The 23,101-nt window shown below is 40.4% G+C and overlaps 1 protein-coding gene and 1 long non-coding RNA gene across 6 annotated transcripts in view; one reads left to right on the top strand and one right to left on the bottom strand.

Moving 5' to 3' along the window:
* Positions 1-23,101, top strand: part of LOC116802208 — a 98,133-nt gene that overhangs the window by 48,866 nt on the left and 26,166 nt on the right. For 4 of the 5 annotated variants that reach the window (XR_004362573.1, XR_004362570.1, XR_004362572.1 and 1 more), the window contains exon 4: positions 7,854-8,021. This is a non-coding gene — a long non-coding RNA (uncharacterized LOC116802208). Of the gene's footprint in view, positions 1-7,853; positions 8,022-13,557; positions 13,577-23,101 lie in introns of those variants that run through there. The other variant, XR_004362571.1, reaches the window with a different exon arrangement.
* Positions 16,161-17,117, bottom strand: LOC6612448. The gene has a single exon (XM_002036920.2). The coding sequence runs from the start codon at positions 17,041-17,043 to the stop codon at positions 16,345-16,347; it is 699 nt and encodes a 232-aa protein (XP_002036956.1). The 5' UTR covers positions 17,044-17,117; the 3' UTR covers positions 16,161-16,344.

The following is a 23,101-nucleotide window of genomic DNA, read 5'->3' as shown; positions in this document are numbered from 1 at the left end:
TGCGAACCTAAGCCAAAAAAAGAGAACATTGCTTGCAGTTGTTCTGCTTGGTAGGAGTGTTCCGTTAAAAGCTAGAAACTACTCATTATTCCAAAACATTTCACCCACTTTTGGTGTATTACGACGCCGCTACTCCTCCCACTGTTCTGTATGGACATGGACATTATGACCAAACCATTTTACATAATTCCCGCTTGGCAAAAAGTCTGCAAATGTGGACCACTCGTGCCACGCCCCCTTTTAGAGAAGGCAGGCGGCAAACAAAGGAATAATCAAGAGCGTTCCCATTTCGAAAGAAAAAAAAAACATATGAGGCGTTGTTGTAAGCAGCTCGCCTAATAAAGTGATCGAAAAAAAAAAAACTTAAGCACTGGGATGAGCACAGATTTGATGGTGTCCAGGCTGAGCTGGCTGAGCGTGCGTGCATCACATGCATAAAACATCATTCCATGAGTTGCAGACTCTAGAATCCACAATCCAGACTCCAGAATCGAGAGCCGAGAATGGGGAATCATCGGATCCGTGATGAGAGTGCGGCAAGCCGGGCATTTTTGCTTTTATCTCGGGCTCTGATATCTGTGGCTAATGCATAAAATCTTATAATTTGCGCACGTGTTAATCAGACATTATGATGCACACACAACACACGGCGCACAGCACAGCTGCAAGACACAAACAGTTTGAAACTGTTGCCAGTCACACTGCAAGAAATGAGATATAGAAAGTTTTATTTGGGCGCTTTTGATTGCTTTTGGCGGCACTAAACTCCATTAATTATGAAGAGTAGAGCTACTTCTTTATTACAGCAATGTTTCGCAATATCCTTTCAGTTTTCAATTTAACTTCGTAGGAAACGTTTTCGTACCAGATTCATTCGTTTTTTTCCGTGCAGACCCAGCTTAGAAGAAAATCCGTCGGGCAAGGCGTCTGCTGGCCATGACCAAGTCGGCAAACTAACAATTTTAGGCTAATGATGTGCTCATATTTAAGTTAGTTGAAACGCTTTTAGTGCAAGGCATAACTCAAGTTGAGACGGCGAATCTGGAAGTATCTCCTAAGCCAGGTGCCAGAAAAATGGTAAAGCTGAGCAGGGGGGGATTGGAGACAGGGGAAACCAGTGGAGACACTGAGACTGGGGAATCGGGACCGCATGCTGTTGCATTTAATGATTGCACGCCTTGACTTTGGCAATAAAACAAATTTGTGGCCATAATTTTTGAAATTCAAATAACAAATGCTGAGGCGGCAGCCGCTGCCGGACTTGGTTTGCTTTTGGCCAGGATGGCCTGGCCGTCGCTTGGCCAAGTCGCCTCTCTTACCAACTTGTTTGCATTGAAAATTTATTGTTACGCAGCCACGAGCGGAACTTCTGCGAAAAACGAGGGGAATCGCGTCTTCGAATGCTTGTCCAACGATTTATGGCATTGCTGCAATTGTTGCCAACTGTAAATGCTGCGGCAAACAAGTCAATTGAATTTATTTCGTTTATAAATTGCCAACAGCAGCTGGCCGCGGGGCGGGGCCCAATCTCAAGTGTCAATTGGCCAGCGGGAAGGCAGGAGTGCGACTTCTTCCAATCCCAATCCGAGCGCGAATTCGAATCCGAATCCGAATCCGCATCGCCATCGAGACTACCGATTGGAGACAAATCACTGCCCGATTTGACAACGCTGCAACGTTCACTCGCGATAAACAGCAATGCTCTAGAGATGCGTTCCTGCTGCCCGGGATTATGCAAGTACAATAATCGCAACTGGCAAATCCATAAAGAGTGCCAGGACTTAATGGTAGCAGACCGCCTAGCAATTTGGCACGCGTCTACACTAAATTCCTTATAAAGCCGCTTGCCAGTCTGTCGTTACTTGTAAATATTAATGCAAGTCAACAAAAATTAAACTAAAATTAAATTAAATATGAAAACCAAAACCGCTAGAAGGCGAAATCATAACGTGGTTCATAAGATATTGCATCATTTGAATTAATTTAAAATTGAAAACTGAATACTTTAGAAGACTTGATGATGCATTAAATGGAATGGCACTATATGCACTCCATTAAATCATCTCATCCTTTTTTAATCGATTCGCCTGAATTTCGTGTCACCACAATCACGCTGCCATCTCCGTAGAATTCAAAGATTTGCAACGAATTCTAAGCGTGGCTTTTGAGAATGGTCGATGGGGTTGTGGCTCGGAAACGCGGGCCGAAACTCGCAGTATGGCGATGATGTTGCCAGTGTGGTGCAGCTGCACTTCTGTGATTTACAATTTTTTCCGTTTGCCCATTTTCTTTCCCGCCAGCCAACTGTCTCTTTGGCTATTTGCTTTTCTATCTTCTGTTTTTTTTTTTCCTCTTGTGTTTAGAAGCAGCGAATTTGCATACGATCTACGGACTTCCTTTCACAACAACGACCAACAACTCATGGGCTAATATAAAGAGTCGAAAAATCTTTAAATACTTTCGAAATGCGAGCAGAGCACAACGAAATTATCAATATAAATACAAAGTGATTTATTGGCATATGGGCAAGAAGAAGAAAAAGAAGCTGAAGAAAAGGCCGTTACCTTGCTGACCAAACAAAAGACTTAGGCAACGAACTTGCTTTCACAAGTTCGAAGCTAGCGCCTCTTAACAAATTATTGATTTATTTCCCTCAACACACCACACACACACACACACAACGCACGTATATTGGTGTGCTTGTAGGCAATCGGCGCTTGACAAAGAATGGTAGATCATAAAATATATTTTTATATCGAGTTATAAATATCGTATATATTTTACCCGATTGATGGCTCACTAAAATAGATTTTTGAGTGCCTCACAATTAGTCAGGTCTATTTGTCATAAAGCATAAAAACATCCGAAAGCCATACGAGAAATCATTATTATTTTTTGTTTGTTTTTGAACGGGAGAGTTAATAAAATTCCCTCAACAATCCAATCATGGATCTTATGGGAGGGCTTTTTTTTTATCACTACTCGAAAAGTAGGCTATAAAAATGTACAGCTTTTGATTAATTATTTTATGTTCGTATGCGGTGGGTGGTCTTACGTTCAAATCCGAAAAATCAAAAATTAGTATTTAACAAGACTAAACGGTGATATTGGATTTCTAAATGCAAATTATAATGTCATGTGCACTGTGTTGCTATCCTGCATTTCCGATATATCTTCAATATACATATGCTCCTTACTTTTATTGTGTATACTTTGTATTTTGGTATTTGAGTTCCACGAGTTCTTTGACCTTCTTATTCTCAACCGAACCACTGAGTGCGACAAATAAATAATAGATGAAACAAGTCCGTTTGGGCGGCTGTAGATCGATCTATCTGAGAATGTGGTACTAGTTATGTAATGTCAACAGATCTTACCGCCGGCGAACTGGGAGCTGCGAACCAAAAGCACACTTTAAGCAGCTTTATGATGTGTTAAAACTGTTGCAGCAACAACCACCGCCATGACAAGAAAAAAGATAAAAAAAAAGGATGACGACGACGATGACTGGCTAACGTCATCGTCATTGTCGTTGTCGTTGTCATTGTCATTGTCGTCATCGTGGAAATGTTGAGCGGACGGTTCGAACGGACGGTTTCGCTTTGGCCGGGATCAAGTGTTCAAGTTCTCGGCCATTTGTGCACAGAAAATTAAATGCTTTTCAATGGGAGCAATCAATAAATTTCCGAAATAATAAAATTAAAGAAAACCAAAATCAATAAATGGCAAAGCAAACAAAAATTCAAGTAGTTAGTGTTGATTTAATTATTAAAGGGAATTCTGAGTTAGAGCCCCAACTTTTTTCCGGTGCATTTTCAAATCTAGATCAGGCCAGCTTCTTCACTCTAGTCTTCATCTTTCGCCGATAATTGATCATCATCAGTCGGTTTTAATTGATCGCTTTTGCCATGCCCCGCCGCTCCTTGCATTTCATTGTATTACATTTAGTTGGATCTGCGATCGCTGGATCGCTGCATCGATTGTAATCAATCACTTTCGTGGAATTGTGCCCGCTGAATGAAATGAACTGTGCTACAGCCGCCGTTCCGTCGGTGGCCCAATAATCCGACCCATAAGCTGCAGCTCCAGTTCTCCTTAGTACGAAGGCGTTGTCAACGGGCCACGGCTTTGACTTTGGCATTTTCCTTCCAATCATCAGCCACAATTGCGTACGTGAGCTGCACTCCAACTGGCGATCCCCATTCGATTCGATTCGATTTGATCAGCGATCGACGGTCCAAGATCCCCAGTTTCAGTTGCAGGTTGCCTTTGCCACATGCTGCGTCAATAAGTCACTCGTTGGCATTTGTGAAATGCATTAGATCAGAGCACATATCGGAAAAAAGCGATCGATGAAAAACCAATCGCAGCAGCACAAATTCCTATGCAAATTGTTGTGAGAATTTTTTTTTTTTTTTTTTGTTAATGTGGACCTCGCAAGGCGATACATATGTATAGATTAGGTGCAGGTCAAGGTCATTGCTTCCTTTCAACTTAGTATCATTGTATGAATAAAGTAAAGTATTCATTGAATAAAGTATGAAATACTAATACATTTTTCTTATCACTGCAATTAGCCGTGGCATTTCCCTGAGAATTTTCGGCTTCAATTTGGAATTCGGCATGGATTGGATTCTTCCATTAGAGCCGCTGTCAATTAGAGCGGGATGTCTGCGATGTCAGCCAGATAAATGGGGCCCAAACGGAATGCACTCGATCTTTGGATGTATGCAGCTCGCCTTCTCTTCGATTCCCCGAGATGTCTAATTAGCATTCGTTTTAGTGGAGCCCAAAGCCAGCTAGCGACCCCCTCCCACTTTTCGTCCAACTGAAAACTGCAAGCGTTGAAATGGGGAAATGGTGAAATAAAAGCAGAACCCACCCATTTGAACATTGAACCAAATCGAACCGAATCGAACAGGAACCGAAGCCAATAAACAAAGACATCAATGGCCCAGAGGCTATAGCTGCCCGATTCTTCAGCGATTGGTGCTTCTTCTGCGTCTTCTGAATTAGATGCAGTCCCATAAATAATAATTCGACAGCGAATGCAAAGTGGAAAAGCAAATACTTGCCATGGCGACAAATGCTTAGCGCAGCGGCAGTGGGCGAACGAAAGAGAGGGGTATATTGGCCAAGAAAGAGAGAGAGAGAAAGAAGTATGTAGAGCCACTGCTTGGCACACGTTTGCCCAGAGACCCAGAGCAATCAATAATCCGAAGCGTAGAGCCAGCGGGGAAACGCGGGGATCAAACTTAGATCGCAATGAATCCGCACTGGAAGAGTTCAGTGCGAAGATCAGCAGCGAAGAGAGGTCCGAAGACTGTTGAATAGAGCCACAGGAGGAAGGCGGCTGCAAGAGAGGTCCCAAGAATGGTGGGTTGGAGGGTTTAGAACCTGTTCAACCAACGGGCCGCACATTAGGAGGTAGTTGAGAAGTAAGGCAGATTCTTCTGTCTTTTCTCCTGCTGGTATCCTTTTGGGTTCGGAAGCTGCAGATAATGTGCCAGAAAGAGGGGATTCAACATACAAACTACCCTGCATGTTGATTTCTTCTTATCAGTATTTTGTGCACAACGAGGAAATAATTGTCCAAATATGGTGTGTCATATACCGTTGAATTTGTTATAAAATTTGCAATAAAGTGGCATTCCAGCCAAGAAATGTGAAATTTTGACAATTTTTCGCAAAAATTTATGATGCTAAATTACCAAAAATGAGAAAATTTTCGATTTTTTTTTTTTTGGGAATCAGTATAAGAGTGACACGGATAGTTCGAGTTGGTAATTAGCTTAATAAAACAGTTATTTGTTTAGTTCTGCTATCACTTTTAGAAAAACTGTAAGAAATATTGTAAATAAAATATTAATAATTTCATAACCCAAAAATAATGAGTCTTTTGACTACAACAATTAGGACAACTCTCCAAATATAGAATGTCATACATCCTTGAATTCGTTATAAAATTTCCAATAAAGTGGCATTTAAGCCTTGAAATGTTAAATTTTGTCAATTTTTCGCAAAAATTAATTATGTTAATTAGCTGCATATTCATGTTTTGAAAAGGCATATCATCAAGTTGTAATCTAATCATAATTTGATCAACCTAAGTGGTAAACCCGCAATTTCAAAAGAAAAAAACAGAGTTGCTCATACCATTATCTTATTTGTATCCATATAATTCAGCTAATGTTTTGTTAGCCAGCCGTGCCGTGCTATAATCTCTTATCGCGCTAGTCATCGATCCCTGTTCGGCCCCCAATGAGTATACCCCATTATTGCCCAGTTATTTCGATCTTGCTGATTATAAAAATAGCAAACGAGTCACGGCCAGATCGACAAGCAGCGCCAGTTCAAGGAGACACCACAACAAACAGCACACAGAAACTAAAAAAAAAAATAAAGAAGAGAGTCGGGGAAGACCGGAGAATTGACCAATCGAGAATCGAGCAGGAGAAGAACCCAGAAGAACGTAGGTATATCGTATCGTATCGTATCGTCTTTCAATGTTCTTTCAGTCGCGGATTCCTGTTTGATATGCCCATCTCGTTTGCTCTCGTCTTTTTCGGCATTAGAAGAGCCTCACATCCTCCGAAGAATCTGCTGCAAAAAAGGAGAAAAATTATTATAATAAAAATAATAGCAAACCGGAATTTCCTGATCCTGTTTGTTTGCCTGCCTATCAACCGACCAACAAACCATCTAAGCAAACTACCAACTGTGATTCCTTTTTGCATGTAAAGTTCGCTTGCCGCAGATGTTTTTTTTTTTCTTTTTTCTTTTCTTCCTTTACAGAGTTCGTCCCGCGACTCGCTTGGATTGCCTATGTAAGGCATTGGGTTTGTCCCGAGATTTCAAAAAAAAAAAAAAAAAAAAAATAGGGGGGATAACTGGCAGTCGGGATTACCCTTTGCCATCGTTTCGCTTTCGTTTGCAGTTGTGGGCTTAAACTAGATATCTTAAAGTTGCTCCTTTGGCTTTGATTTGGTATCTAAAACTTTCCACACTAGACTATAAAATTAACTCTAGTTTATTCTCATCTAAAACTTCCCAAATTAGTTGAGTTACCATGAAATGCCTTTAAATAGTATTAATTCTACGTAATTTTATAGTTTTCTCATCTCATCGTTATATTTATGATAATAGGTCTTCGAGCGAACATTGTTGTGTTTATTTACGCACACAGCCATTGAAATTTAATGCGATAGTAACAGCTGTTCATTTTTGCATTTTGATTGCTTTTTGCATTCTATTTGAAACCAGGTTTGGGAGAGGATCCCATTTTGCTATTGCATCTGCCACCTGATCAGCTGCATCTTCGGTGTTAGCTTTAGCTTTGGACACCGAATCCCCTCCACAACACAAAAAACTGGCCGAGAAGAAGTCAGACGGCTTTAAACTTGGCAGCAATATTTATGAGTGGCTCCACGGTGCCGGCAATTAATACGATTATCGGGCAGATTAATTGGCAGTACGAGTGCAATTAATACTTGGCTGGATCCGCACTTGTCCACCATAGGGTATAATATGTCCAAAAGACTCCATTCTTAATGCCAAAATCTTTACGAATTTTTCCGCCTTTCCAATCATCTTGGGTGTTCAAATTGTTAGTATTTAATCTATACTCTCTTGATGACTAAGTGGGTTTGAACCATATAATTTTCTTAAATATTTGACAACCAATATTATTCATTATTTGCACGCTTATCCGTGCAATATTCTTAATATTTATTCAACGGTTCTTCAAAACGAAAGCGAAGGCAAATATAAAGCGTAATTTTAAGAATATGCGAGATAAATTCAATCGGGTTTCTTATTCCAATTTTGGATTTTTTCCCTTTTTTTTCTTTCAGCCATCAAGTGCAATATGCTGATAAGGCTGGAGAATCCGAAGGAGGCAGCAGAACGAAGAGCCAGACGGATTTTATGGCCAAAATAAATGACGAACAGCGAAAACGGCAAATGGCATCGAAAGGAACTGGCTAATAAAAAGCCATTAAAGCCAAGTTCAGGCAGGTCATGTGAGTCAGTTCGTTTGTTTTGTTTTGGTGACTTTCGGGAATTCGCAGATGCCGATATTTTTTATTTTTGGGTGGGTCCCCGTGTGTCTCTCACTGCCGTTTCCATAAATCAGAGGAATTAGAAAAAATTAAAAAACAGAAATAAAAATAAATTGCAAAAATAAGAGGAAAAGCAATGCGAGAAGAGTAAGACAAATGAGGGAAATACATTTTAAAAAGTCTTCGAAAAGAAGGGCCTTTTTGGGGAAACAGCCTCCTCAGACTTCTTGGACTGCGCTTTGGCCAGCCTTCTTCGGAGGCGTTCTGCCTTAACCCTTTTCCATCGGGTTTCTCTTCTTGAAAAGCAACTGTATTTGAAAAGGAAAAGGGAGAAACCAGTTTCAGTTTTCTTTCCTTTTTTTCCCTTTGCGGGGAAATTAGCGCTTTATAAATGTGTTGTTTTGCTAATCAGGAAGAGAAGAATGCGATTTTATTTTACAAAACTCCAAACAATAACAAAATCTACGCTTATTTAATGATTCCCTAAAAAGAACAATCGTTTGCATTTTAAATGTGATTTTTGGGGATTTTTTTTGTGAGTTCCTTGCGGCTTTATTTTATTTCTGTTTTAATCTCGATGACATCAGTGAATGCAAATTCCAGTCGAGACAATGCGCAGACGAATAAAAAAGACAGTCGAAGAACAATGAAATAACAATGAAAGCCACTGGACAAAAGTCTGGAAAATCGTATCTCTTTTTGCCATGGCTGAAAATTCCTAAGATCTTCCAAGAGCGAGAATAAAACTCATAATATTTGCATAACAAATTGGGTCAAATGAGCGAGCAGCGCACACGTAATGCTAAACAAATCAAAACACAAATCAATATATGTATCTATATATATATATACTTTGATATGTACAAAGATATAGATTTATATGCAGATGTACGGCTCCTCCCTCCATGTGTATGCTAATCAAATGAGCGTGTCCATATGGAAATGAATGAACACCAAAAAAAAAAAAAAAAAAAAAACTGTAAACGTTGTACAATAATCTAAAGTCGGTGGTAATTCGAGGGGGCCTTTTGTAGTCTTTGGGGGGTGCTATACACATACATATAATTATATATACGCATAAGTATCCAGAAAGGGAGAGACAATGCACAATTGAACATTAGCATAATGATGCCATAAAGTGCGATTGATTGGATGGCTTTTGGGCGGTAGTTGACCAAAAGAATGCGCTGAATGCCAAACGGAATGTGAACAGGCCAAAAGCAGTGCTTATCAACGGGCCCATAGACACCTCATCAATGTGTATATATTTGTTTAAATATGTTTATATATATTCCTTCTTGTATATATACATATGTGAGTATGCTTATTGCTCTACGCATCGTTTCGTTTTATGACAATTAACACCGTTCAAGAAGGCAAACAAACAGCGACATCGTCTGCTTGCCTCCGCTTTATGGACAGGTTAGCCGACTTGTGCCGAGTTGCCAAGTTGCAAGTGGCTTTCGGTAATGTTTGTGCAAATATGGCGCAATAAAGCGCAGTGTATGCAGCCAAGAAGATACTTCCTAGTAATAGCAGACGCGGCTATTGGGGTTCTCGCCACTCACAGTACTGTTAAATTGGTTGTATATATGGTTCTCTGACTGACTGTTTTACAACAGTCTGGTACTCAAATGCTTAATTAAGTTGCAGGCTTGTAGTTCTAGTAATACCTATACTAGTTAACGAACATAATATATGTAATATATGTTACAATGTTCTTTGTCACTTTGGCACTATCTGCCCCACTAGCTTGTTGTATCTTACCGTCGGCTGTCTATCAATCAATTTTCCTGCTTCAATCTGTTAACATATCGCATATATATCTGATGCTAATGCATCTGTGTGCGTGTCTGTTATCGCCGGCAATAAAGTGGCTGGCAACATGTTGCATATTGCATGTTGCATGTTGCCGGGTGTCACATCTATAAGAAAGGAACGATCAGGAATAGAATATGGAGTATAGCGCGTGTCTTGGCCGGCCGGTTCGACTTGACTCAATTCGTCATTTAAATGATAGACCGCAGAGCCTCCCCACTCCTCCCCCTCCGCGCAGAATCCGATGCCCCCTGCCACGGCCCTGGGGCAATGGCAGCACTTAGCGCAACATCAACTTAAATTGCAGAAGCTGAAAAAAAAAAAAAAAATGGGAAAAAGCACAACTGGAAGCAGACGAAACCGGAGCTACGATCCACGCCACTACCGGGGAACGTGCCAGGCAAAATTAATTGCTTCGTTAGATCGAAGAGGAGGATGGCTTATGGATGGGGCAAAACTTGGTGGACGGGGGGGTTGGATGTGGCTCGCTTCTGCCCCAGAAGAACCGCTTTGGCCAATTTTTTAGCTCTCCCACTTCCGCTGCAGCGGAAAAAGGGGGTAACACGAGTGCTACTGCTACCACTGCCCAACAACGATTGACAAATTTCCAAATGCCATTAAGCAGGCGTTGCATGCAACTAGCCCCAAACCCCAAGCGCCAAACGCCGAGCGGCAAGCCCCAACCTCCAAACCCCAGAGACAAAGAGGCGAACAAGAGGTTCGATGCAGAGGATGATGGCTAATGGATGACAAAACAGGTGGCCAACAACAGCGGTAGCCACGAATCTGGACCGTAGAGGTTGCCACTGCACTGGAAAAAAAAACAGATCGAGCTGCAAATATTTGAATTTAGTTCAGTAAAGATACTTTCAAACTACTTGCACTTTTCATTTCCTAAAGTTTAATTTAAATAGGTGAAAATGATTGAATATTATTATTATTGTTTTTTTTTTATTATTATTATTTTTTTTTTTTTGAAGTGCACGTTGTTTTGTTGTTGCAAAACGCCCCGCCGGCGTTTGCAATTACCGTGTGGATGCCACCACACAACCATTAAATCACATTGCTGAAATATTTCATCTGTTTGCAAATTTTCGACAATCAACTTAATCGGAAATGCTCCGTTTTTTATAACTTTATCATCGGCCCGGATTGTGGATTCTCGGACAGGCCAGGCTCTAGATTTAGCCGCGATGCTATGTGTTGATGTTGCAGGCTGCAGGTGGCAGGCTCTTACATCGCAGTTGCCGGTGATAAGAATCTTGTTGCGGCAATCTCTCCTGGGCATCTATGAATGTCTTTGCCCGCCCGGATCCCCGGATCTCCAGATCCCCGAGATTCACGCTTTCGTTCTATAGCTTCATTTTTTCCAACCATCTAGCGCGAGTCCATTTTGAGGCATGTTTGCTGCCATTTGTTGCTTAATTAATGCTGCAGGTGACGCTGCTAACGAGATGGAAGCCACGCCCAAATATAGATGTACACAAATGTAGGCTCGCATTCGAGGCAGGCTTATTCAAATAAATCATATTCAGCCAGCAATTTCTGAATGCGCCGTTAAAATAAGGATGATGATAGGCATCTCTACGTTTTTCTAATTGGGTTGAAAATTACAAATATTTAATAACTATATTACACATATATAGTTCCAAAACTTAATAATCTTGCTTAAAATGCTGGCCAATCAGACTAGCCAATCCCTAACCAAAAGGGCGGTGGGGTGGTATAGGGGCGCAGATAAGTAGATATATTTAGTATAGAAAAACAAAAAAGAAGAAAAGACCAGAGTCCAGTCACCTTCACGCACTTTGCATAAGACGAAAGTCGCGGACAAAGGGGCCAAAAATAGATTGCAAAAAATAAGGAGACAACAAATACATACAAATTCATTGAAATCGTCAAAGAAAGGTTAAACCAATTTTCTATTAGTTATATATACACTGGCTACGAAGGAAACAGCGCCACAGCCCTTTCAAGATGATAAAATCCGAAGATGAAAAAAAAAAATAAATAAAAAACAAACAAAAAATTAACAAATAATCCGCAACACAATGCGTCTGCGCATGTGTCGATATTGTTAAAAATAAATAAATAGCACTTGTGCCATCGAAATAGAAAAGGGGGCGTTGCAATACCGATTGCTATGGTTTATAGGACAGGCGGGGCTGTTAATCTCATCGAATCGATTTACTTGTTGTTTTTATTTTTCTATATTCCCAACGATGGTGACAAAAGTCAACGAACAGCGAAACGAAGCGAACAAAAGGTTCGATCAAGATTTCAAATTGTCTATTGTTGCCACAAATCGTTGCGGTGACAATGGGCCCAGAAGAGTAGCACCCCAAAGTAGCCAAAAATGATCCGAAAAGCTGCTGAGGAAGATGCCTCCCCGCCCAACGGTACTTTCATCGAACCCACCGTCCACATTTTTTTTTTTTTGGTGGCCATTCTTTTTACTCTCGCTCGTGTTCCATTAATAGTCAAAGTTCAGGTGTCAGGGACGTCGGAAAACGAAATCGATTGGCTGTCAAAGATCATCATCGATCGACAGGGCAACCTGCCTTTGCCCAACGATTCTTTCATATATTATTCAAATGGAGATATAGCTAGCTATATGGAATATTATATATTATCATATAGATTCAGTACTGAAATCAACATTTCTCCAAATAATTATTTATTTTATATTCAGAAAATATATTGTAATGCTCTCATATAATTTGCACTTCTATATATGTTAATGGTTTTTCAGAATCATACGATTTTCAAGCGCTTCTAGCGAGGCTTGACTGTAAATTTGTTTATCTCAATATGAGAGCTCTTAGAACTGTTTGACAAACTTTATTTATGTTTTTCTTCACGCTTGACCGTTAAGTTAACTGCATATTCGCTTTGTTTGGCTTATTGGCCGCTTATTGTTTTAACGCCACAATGTCCGATCTCTGGGCATGAATTGTTTTCCTTCGTCACCATCAAAGAGAATGTTTTAATTATGGTATTTTCCAGACCAACACACTGACTTATCAATTGATTAATGTTCCTTTTTAGTAGGCCTTCTCTAAATTTAGATATCATACCGGCCGCAGTCTTCTTAGCCGATTTGCCACGCCCATCGTTCTCGCTCGTTGACGTCCAAATGAATAACTATAAGATTCCACTTAATTGCCGGCTACCTAATTGCTGTCACTAAGTAGGCGTGTCCGAATCACCAAAGAATATCACTTTGATTGCCGCCGCCGCGAAGTTTGAGCGGAAGAAGTGTGGGAAGATACTGAATATTGAATAATGTAGAATATTATTCAAATAAGTAGTAAACCATTGAATTAAAATCAAATGCAAGGTGCCAAGTCAAGCTATGGTATAAAATTTTCGCTTACGGAAAGCATTAGGGAAATCAAATAGCTAAATACATTTAATGAGCGACAGCAACATTCCGCGAAACTTGGAAACGAAACTCATTTGTGGGGAATCTGTTTGGTAGCCGGTCACAATGTTCCCAAAGCCCCCGGAGATGTCCGTCTTTGGTGACTACTGTTTCTGCTGCCTGATTTGTTCTGAAAAACTCCGTCTATGGTAGATTCTCTCCATCGTGCTCCCATCCTGTCCGTTCGCCCCTCACAGGTGTGCTGCTCAAATAGTTGACTAATTAATTTATAATGCAATTTCACTGCCATTGCAGCCAGAAGAGGATGGTTGTGGTGCAGGAGGGAGGCGGATGATCGCTACCATTTGCAACATGGAAACCGTTTTAATACACACCACGACTAGCACCACTAGAACCACCAGCAGCCGCCTAATCATTGTTTATGACATGGTTAGCCACTGGCCAACCATTCGGCTGCACAGAGAGAAGAGGAGTGTTTAGCATATTTAACTTTGCCAAAAATTGTCTTTTTATTCATTCGAATTTATTTAAAAAATCCTCAACTTCACTAAATTCCATCGTAAGGCAAGTACAAAAACAGAAAGTCATGTTTCAAGTGAAACAAAAATATGTAAAGATTCTTTCTCGTGTGGAGGATGAAGTCAGGTCTCTGTGTTCTCTCCCCTAGGAGTCCCAGTTTGTGTGGTCGCTCCCCTGCTCGCAAAGTCGTCGGCTTCGCAAGGGAAATTTATGCAAATGGCCGGACAGATCTTTCCAAAGCCTTTTGCGCAATTATCCCCGTAAAGCACAAAGTGCGAGGAGGAGTCGGGGAAAGACCCCACCTGCTGCAGAATTTGGCATTTGATTGAACTCAAGTGTGCCAGATGCGTAATGAGTTGATGGGGCAAGGGATCCTGCTGTGGACCGCTTGGGGGCTGTGCGGAGAGGGGGGCGTGGACAAATGCAACGAGGGAGGGAGGTGGCTGGCCAACACGTGACAACGCGCGGTGCGGTGCGGTGCGGTCAATAGAAACTGAAAATCAATTGGAAATTCCTATGAATACCAGAAGAAAATTCAAAACAACCGAAACCACGGCAAGTAGAAGAAAAACCACTTGCATGTGGGTGCTTTTCTTGTGGCACAGTGGGTGGTGTGTGGTAAATATCTATTCTAAAGTAAAGCTTCAAACGTTTAAGCAAGACTACCATTTTTGCATCATATTCAACGTCAAGCTGCTGCATACATTCAGATACTTTGTTAAATAATTTCCCATTTGTTTCTTGAATACTTTCATTGCCAATTGCGACCACTGCACACTGGTTTTTTATGTGTTTTTTTTGGCAGAAAGTCAAAAAATTTTTTCCTCAGAGAATTAAAAAGTTTAAGGTGGTGTCATGGAAAACAGTAGGCCAGGTATGTAGATTTGTAGTTCAGTAAAATTTTTGTGTATGTTATATGTTTTTGTGTAGTTGTATCGCGTTTTGTTTATGTACCTTTTTTACAGTCAACTTAACAAATGTAGCTGTGTTGGTCGTCCAAAACTAGTTTATGAAAAGGCTAGTGCCATTAAAATTAGTAGACAATGAAAAAAAAACAGATCGCCACAATCTATACGGTTTTGTTGTCCTTTAAAAATTGAATTTATTAAGAAAACTCGAGAGCTTATATTAGCAGAAAAAGAAAACTTGGATACCCAGATTTGTAATCTGCACATATATTTGCATAAAATAAACAACATTAAAATATTTGTAAAATATGTCGGTCAAATGACATTAATAGACGGTAAAGTCTTAAACATATTAACAGGATGTAACTCTTGCCAATTTTGCCCGATTTGCGGAGCAAAGTCAACGCATTTAATGAATGTGAATGATTTTAATTCAGATATTCTTGATGCTAAATATGATGCTAATATAATATAATTAAATATAGATACATTTTTTTTTTTTTGGTAAGGTAAATATTTTTATGGCATATCGGCCAGATCGTTTATATGGCAGATATATGAAAGCTGACCAAATCACTTGAAACTTTGTGAATCATCTTGGGGGAAGAAAGGAGTAACACAAACCAAATTTGGTGAAGATAGGTCATCATTTCGAATTTCTGCCAAAAAAAACGCATAAAAAACCACAGTGCACTGTGCGGACAACGGCATTTGTGCAACAAAACACAACTGTTGCTAAAACCATGATTCTCCTTAACCCGGGCCAATGCCCAAAATGCAAATCGCTTCAGTGCGATCGAACTGGAGTAATCGATATATACATACGTATATATATATATCTGATGCCGATGTTGATGTTCTGCATTCAGATCGCCGCATTGACAATTTGGTCGATGGTCGCGCCAAGGCTTTTCCTTGCAGTCGGGGGAAACCGCTAGACGCGACTACAAACGACCGGATGAATGGGGATTAGAGGACCGAGACTTGGAGATTTGGATATGTGAATACGGACCGGCGGACCGGCGGCGATCGCGAATTAGGTTTTGCAATGTGGATGGAAATTTGGCGAGTACGCACGCCAGGCAGCCGCAGGTGACCGATCTCTTTGGATCACGAACTGCAACGTGACGTGGCCAGATATCGAAGTTATACCTACATGTGCAATCAACCAGAAGGGTGGAAGGGAAAATGTATTTTCTTAATTAGACAGCATCTACAGACATGGTTAGCACTTCATTTGCTCATCATGTGGCAGCCAATGTTTAAGAACTATTAAAGGAAAATCAGAAAACTAATCAGCAAGCGTTATGAAGACATAACGAGATCGTTTGCTCTCGAATTCCCGAGAAGCGGAAGAGGTTAACGCTTGCCTGCTGAGGCCTTTAGCCATGGGAACCCAGATCTCTGCTCCGCTCTGCCCGCTCCGCCGTCCAATGAAAACAAACAATGCGTTAATATAGTTTCATTCGTTTTGCCATAAAATAAAAAATACACAACAAGGGCCGGTGGCGCGAAGGAGATGGCCAGGAGCAAGGCCACCGATAAGACTGGCAATTCATATACATATATATTTACTCAGCTGTAGCGTTTTTTGTTTTTGTTTTTAAGCAATTTTTACTTAATGCCATCCTCTTTTGGCTTAACCGATCAATCTTTATGGCAGCTCGCATAAAAATTTACGACTCATCATCGATGGCAGGAGATGGGGCACGAGGAGCAGGAGCTTCGGCCACAAATATCCACAATCGAGCCGATGGCCGCGACTAGAGCCAAAGGTATAGTGGATGATGCCGCGTCGTGTGCGGAGGATATCGTTCAGAAAGCCATTGGTCATCTGATTCTCCATGAGGCACTCCTGCATCAGATCATCCGGCAGCTGGATGTGAAATGGGAAGCAATACATGTGGGCCACGTCCAGTTTGATCGTCTCATTGGTGCTATCGTCCAGGCAAAAGAACGTGTTCGTATCGCCCACTTGAATACGCGCACAGCTCTGCATTGCCGAGTCCTTCATCAGCAGCATCACATAATCCAAGGAGCTCGGCATGTACAGGGCATATGGCTCGCCGGTCTTTATGAATGTATCCCGATATTTGGTGAAGGCCATTAGTGGATAGGTGCCGCCACATTTTCGCTCGAACACCTGAACATTCTCCAACAAATACCTGCATCTCACCGGCAGTTTGTACTTGAACTGTTCGCATTCCTTGCATTTTGTGTGATCGATGTTGGCCAGGATACAGCTGAAATGGAGCAGGAGGAGCCACAAGCTGGTCCCGAACCTAATCCCTGCCAGCTCCATCCACGAACCGCTTGTCCTTTTCGATTCGCCAATACAATCTACTCGTGTCATCGCTGTGCGTCAGTGTGTGTCTCGAAATCGATTCATTTCGAAATGCGGCAAATACAAAAAATAATTACAGACTAATGTAGACAGATGGCCAGCAGTTTACTGGGGTTGAATGACTCACTCATCTGGGTCGTGACTGGAATTCGAAGCGATCTGAATGTGTGGATTCCATTAGCTCCCTAATAGGATTGGGGAATTTATGTATTTGGTATTTAACAAATTTAATCGTTAATTGATATGAAATAATTTTTAAAAATATTATAATCTACATTATATATACAAGTTTATCAACTACTATATCCAATATTTTGCGCTGAGAGCAAGAAGATTCAAGAATTCTGATAACAGAGAAAACAGAAAGATGCTTTTGTTAACTAATTTATTAATTTAAAATATTAAGACGAAGACCTATTTTATAAAGACGCCACTCAAAGCTCCCCTTCAGTGGTATTATTCATTCGCTGGCATTGATTTGATCTTCCGATTTAATTGATTCAATTACGGGCGGCATTATTTCAATTAGGCAATACAAAGAGGGGCGATCGCAGATCGGGGGGCTTGACATGACACGTTGGAGTCGAGTTGAGTTGAGTTGAGTCCGAGCAGCTATCATCGATAATTATGACGAGTGCGATGCGATGCGATGGATCGGTTCTGATTTGCCTGCATTGCATTGGTGATTAATGCAACGGCAGTCTGCAGACTCTGCCAACTGTTTGGCTTCCTTCAATCGTCGATTGAGTGATGGACTGATTGACTTTTCCGGAAGAAAACGCTCGGCAGATTGTGTGATTGCGTAATCCGTTCGAATGGAGCAGCAGTGGTTTTTATTTAATTGATTTTTAGCCAGAGTCAAATGTAATTAATTGAAAGAAGGAAGGATTCAATGAAGTGGTAAAGTTCTTTTTCACATTTTTCATTTTCAGATGGGGGAATGGGGTTACCATTTATACTGTGACTTTAAATCTTCAATCGCAGAAGATTAAACACCAACTTCTCTTCAATATTGTATTTTGATCTCAAGTCTTTAATCTTCTCAGTCCTTTCAATCGCCGAACAAAGTTGTTGAATTGCATTGTCCAAGCTTTGGTTTCTGTTGGTTGGATCACTATTTGATTTATCTGACAAATCAATTTCATTCTCGATCGCCTCCTCTCCCGTTGAGTTTCCATTTAGTTAGATGGTTTTCTGTCCCCCGGACAAGTTAGTGGAGAATTTGGAGGGTCTTTAATTTAATATTGTATTTAAAGCGCTGATTTAACGGCATTCTGTCTGGCTGTATATCTTCTCGATTTGTTGATTTTACATTTGTGATGTCTGCCTTCGATGGAATTATGAATTTATTGATTTTGTCATTAATGGGATTTCCTTTCGGCGCAGCAGGTGGCAATTGTCATGCTGCCAGTGTTGTCAACATACGCTCATGTGATTTATGGTTTGGGCTCTTCTTCTCGCCGGCTTTTTCGAATTGTTCATATGGACGTACTTGTGATCGGAAGTTGGCACACCATTTGCGGCAAGTGCTGTCGTTCTCCATATTAATCGGCGGGCCACGAAGTCTGATACTTCCGTCGCCCCTCGCTCCTTTGATACGAAATTGTGTCACGGAGAATCGGAGAACTGGAGAATCCGACATGTAGAATCGGAAGCAGAAAGAGAGGCGTTCAATATGCGAAAACTGTGCCAGATTTTTTGACTGCACAGTAGACGAGGGTGCGGATTAGCGCTATATTCCTGGAAATTCTCAATGATAACAATTTAGGCTTAAGTTTTTTCTAATCTGAAATATCTCCTTGTGGAGAGCCAACTAGTAAGTGGAATCTTAGAAAAACATTAAAAATTTCCAGGGTATTTCGGAAGTAGGTACAACACACTCAACACACTCAACGAGTATTTCGTGTCAAGCCTGAACATGTATTGTTTTTTTTTTTGCAGTTTTCTTCGATAGTTATATTCAATTTGGGATTCCATCAGTTTATGGTTTATTGCACTTGATATTGCTCTTTGTTTTGGCTTTATTTTTGTACCCATATATTGGAAGTATATATATGTATAAATTTTCATGACGACGGCGACCTTCCGATTGCCAATGGATTGGAGTTCGTTGGTCATTTGGCTGCCGGCGATTTTCGTGTTAATTTTGTTGTAAGCTTTTTAGATTGTTTCGTTTTTCATTTGGTTTTGTTTTTTATTTCTTGGCTTTTGTTGCTGTTGGGTTTCTTGCGTTGATTGGTGGCTGGGAGAACCGTTAAACTTTTGCCCCTTGCCCTGACACCTGACACATGACACCTGACACAGGCGACGACAGCAGAGCGGCTACACTAGAAAAAAAAGAAGCCGATTGCCCTGGGCGCCTCCAAACTGGGCATTGAATTCGGTGAATCGGGAAATTGGGGATTCTTGCTTCATTAATCGCTCGCAATTAAGCGCCACTTTATATCCAACTTCACACTCTGTTGTGTTTATTTTCTTATTTATTTACTTTCGCAGATAGATTCCCCTTTCTTAAGTTTCGTTTGGGTTTCGGTTTCGACTGCATTCAATCAGCGCAATTGATTGATGTCTCTCGCCGGTTTGTGTGGCTCACTTGGCACGTGTCGCGATATTTTGTCTCTTTTTTTGTTCAGGGTTTCACATTCCAAGCTGCTAACGGATATGGAAAACGTATTCAGAGGCATCTTCGTGTTGGCCAAGATTGATTGGCTTTGGCCCTTAAGCTAGAGATGCGAGCAGCGGCCAACAAAAGGCCTACAAAATTCGTTCAATTCAGCTGGATTAAATATTGGATTAATCAAATGGGAGAAGGGATTAAATTGGCCAATAAATGTAATGTTATTCTGCCAATTTAAGCCTTTAAAATTCAACCTATTGCACCTTTGAATAAATCATAAAACCCATTTATTCCGGGAAAAGTAACATTAAAAGTAAAACCCACTCAGCTTGGCGCATTTTTTAATTGAAAGAATCATTTTCAATTGCCGGAAGACGGATCGGATCTTTCACCACAGATGACTGACTTAACAACAGCAAGTAGTTATGGAATAAAGAGATATATATATACATATATATCTGTATATGTGTGTGCACTTTAATCTGGTTCTGCGCACTGAGCGCATTAATTATGCGTTCCAAAGCGATGTCTGAAATATATATACGACCATACGGCTACATAGATATATATATATATATATATATGTATGTATGTTCTTTTTTGGTTTGCTGCTCATCTCCTTCGGTATGAAATTCTTGGCACGAGTTGGTTAATTAATTTAATTAATGTTTTACCAAAGAGACGCCGGCGCTGGCGAAGCGTTGACTTTGACGCCGCCCCCTTTACCCCCTTTTTCCCCGTCCACCCCCTTTCCACGAATTTTCCACAGCACTCTGCGCTGTTTATTCTAACGGTAGCACGAATATTAAAACAACCGACATAAAATCAACTTTTATACCACACAGACACTGAGGGATCGAAAGAGAGGGCAGTAAAAAGTCATGCACTGAAGCAAAAATATTGTTTATCTCTAGCTTTAAGTAAACTCTTAAAATGGTAAAAAAATAACATACAACAAAAGTTTGTTGTATTTAAAACTATATACCAATCAATAGAATATATGCAGCGCAATATTTCTTAATATCTTAAACCAAATTTCTTTAAGTGTACTTGAAGCGAAGAAGATGCATTAATTTAACAGATGTAGATATAGTCTTCTTTACGATGATACCCTTTGTTTGCCTCTTTTTCTACGCCACTTTGATGCTCCATAAAATAAAAAATTATTTAAATTTCATTTCAATAATTCCAGCTCTTCGGGGTTTTTATTTTCAATTAAAGCCAGATTTTATATCAACGAGGGTCATAAAGTCTCTTATCATTTATCATTGCCCTGCGATGGCATTTTATACTTGTTCACTGATTCTTATTGGCAGTTTGGTGGAAGAATGTTTCATTTGCCACAAGATTCCCAGTCGTAAAAATTGCAATTTGTTGTTTCTGAAACCGAAACCGAATAGCCATTATATATCATTAGCTTCTCTACGCTTCTGAACGGCTCGTCAGTGGAATCGTTATCAAATCTAAATGTTTATATACATTCTTGGCTAAGTTTAATGAATGATAAACTATGTGGCGAAGTGCGTAGAAGGAACGAAATTATGCTGCCTTCCACTAACTGAAATTTATGAAAGTTTGATAGCTATTTTATCTAGCCTCCACCAAATTATTCCTTATCTGTCAGGACGGGAAAATTTCGCTGCATTTTCCAAGCTTTTCGTGGTCCTCCTTCGGCAGTTGTTATTGTTGTTGTTGCTGCCGTTCAGTTGTAATTGTTGTTGGCTGCGCTGCTGCTGCTGCTGCTTCTCGTTCTTCCTCTTCTTGAGCGGCTGCACTTTTATTGATTTATGCGAATGCGGCGACCATCAAAGCGAAATTCAAGGCATGACTGCAACTACAACGGCGACCACAACTACGATTACAATTTGGCCAGCGACCGTGGGTTGCACGGCTCAAATGTGGAATTGAAAATTAAAAAAAAAAAAAAAAGAAAAAAAGATAAAACAAAGAAAAAACGATGGTCAAAAACCTGCAGTGCTCCTTGTTTCATTCAGTCTAATTACCATGCTAAGATTGCTAACATCTTGGCCACAACTGTAAGTGTGCATAGTGGCCTGCGTTCTGCGGCACTTGCAGATTATCAATTTTCTTTGATTTTGAAAATTATAGCATAAAAATGCTTTTGGGCAGTCAAACGCATACACTCACTGTTGCAAACTCAAGGCGCATACACGGCGTATACGTAATGTGCTCAAGATTGGACGACAGCGACTTTAGCAAGTGGGATTCTTGAGTTTTGCACAAGAAAACAGAAGAACACAACAAAAAAATAAAATAAATGCTGAAAAGAAGAGGTATTAGCAGTGCAGAGTTAGGTATTCCGAATCAGAAGCAGTGTATTAACGCAAATTCACCGCTACAGAGCATTGACATCAGGCATCATTATCATTATCAGCTTTGGAATGGGCCATATCTTATATAGACGGCTGACTGCCAGCTGTCGGCGACTGACTATTGACAGCGGCAGTTAACAAGAGCTTTGCCAGAATTTATCTTTCAAGCATCATAAATCATAAGCACAACGCCAACGAAAATGAACCGAGCCGAGCACTTTCAAAGTCCAAAAGTATAAGACTACCAAATATCCTATCGATATCGACCAACTTTGCTGACAATCTTATATCTTTTATCTTCTTGTAGAGCCTCACAGTTTTTAAGTTTCCAAGTCTGAGTTATTCGTTCGTTGCCCAACACACCCCCTCTTTACAGGGTATGCAGCCGACTTAAGTTATATAATATGCTTCTATCTAGCTACTACTGCAAGGGCAGAGCACTTGCCATGCTCACTGCCTCCCAACTAACTCACATATGTATATGTATATGTACATACAATATAATATAGCAATAATTACTCCGTAGAACGGTGTACTCCTCATCTTCTTCCTCATCAAAATCATCATCATCATCAGCTGCTGCTGCTTCGTCGTCGTCTTGATCATCTTTTGCGTTTTTTTGACTGATTAAGAAAAAATGAAAACGCAGCCAAGCGTCGAAAAGTGTGGCTGATAAAAACAAAAGGCACATGCACAACAAAATTTCGTGTGCAGTCAATGAAAAGTAAGCGAATTTATCCCAGTAACAACAACACTATTCGCATATATGTAAGAGCAATTTCCATGCAGCTTAATTATGAATTTGTCTCAATGTTTTAATTCACAATTTTCAACTTTAACACAAGATAGTGAAATTCTGTTGGCTAAACACCAACTAATTCCTGTCCAATTATTTTTAGCACAGGCCATCGCATTTGTCCATTACTCATTCATTGTGAATTGTTTTATTGCCCCATAATTTGATGCAACAAAAGGCAACCCACCCTGCACCAAAAAAACCCCATCTCATATATAGCATTTGTGTGCATATATATATGACTGTCGTCTAATCATAATTCAGGGTCTTATCGCAGTGCTGGGCATCTGCAGTTTCGTTTCGTTTCGTTTCGATTCGGTT

Source organism: Drosophila sechellia, chromosome X, assembly GCF_004382195.2.
Source record: "Drosophila sechellia strain sech25 chromosome X, ASM438219v1, whole genome shotgun sequence".
Classification (NCBI taxonomy): Eukaryota; Metazoa; Arthropoda; class Insecta; order Diptera; family Drosophilidae; genus Drosophila; species Drosophila sechellia.
The sequence above is the reverse complement of the archived record's forward strand: the minus strand, read 5'-3'. Positions and strand labels throughout refer to the sequence as shown.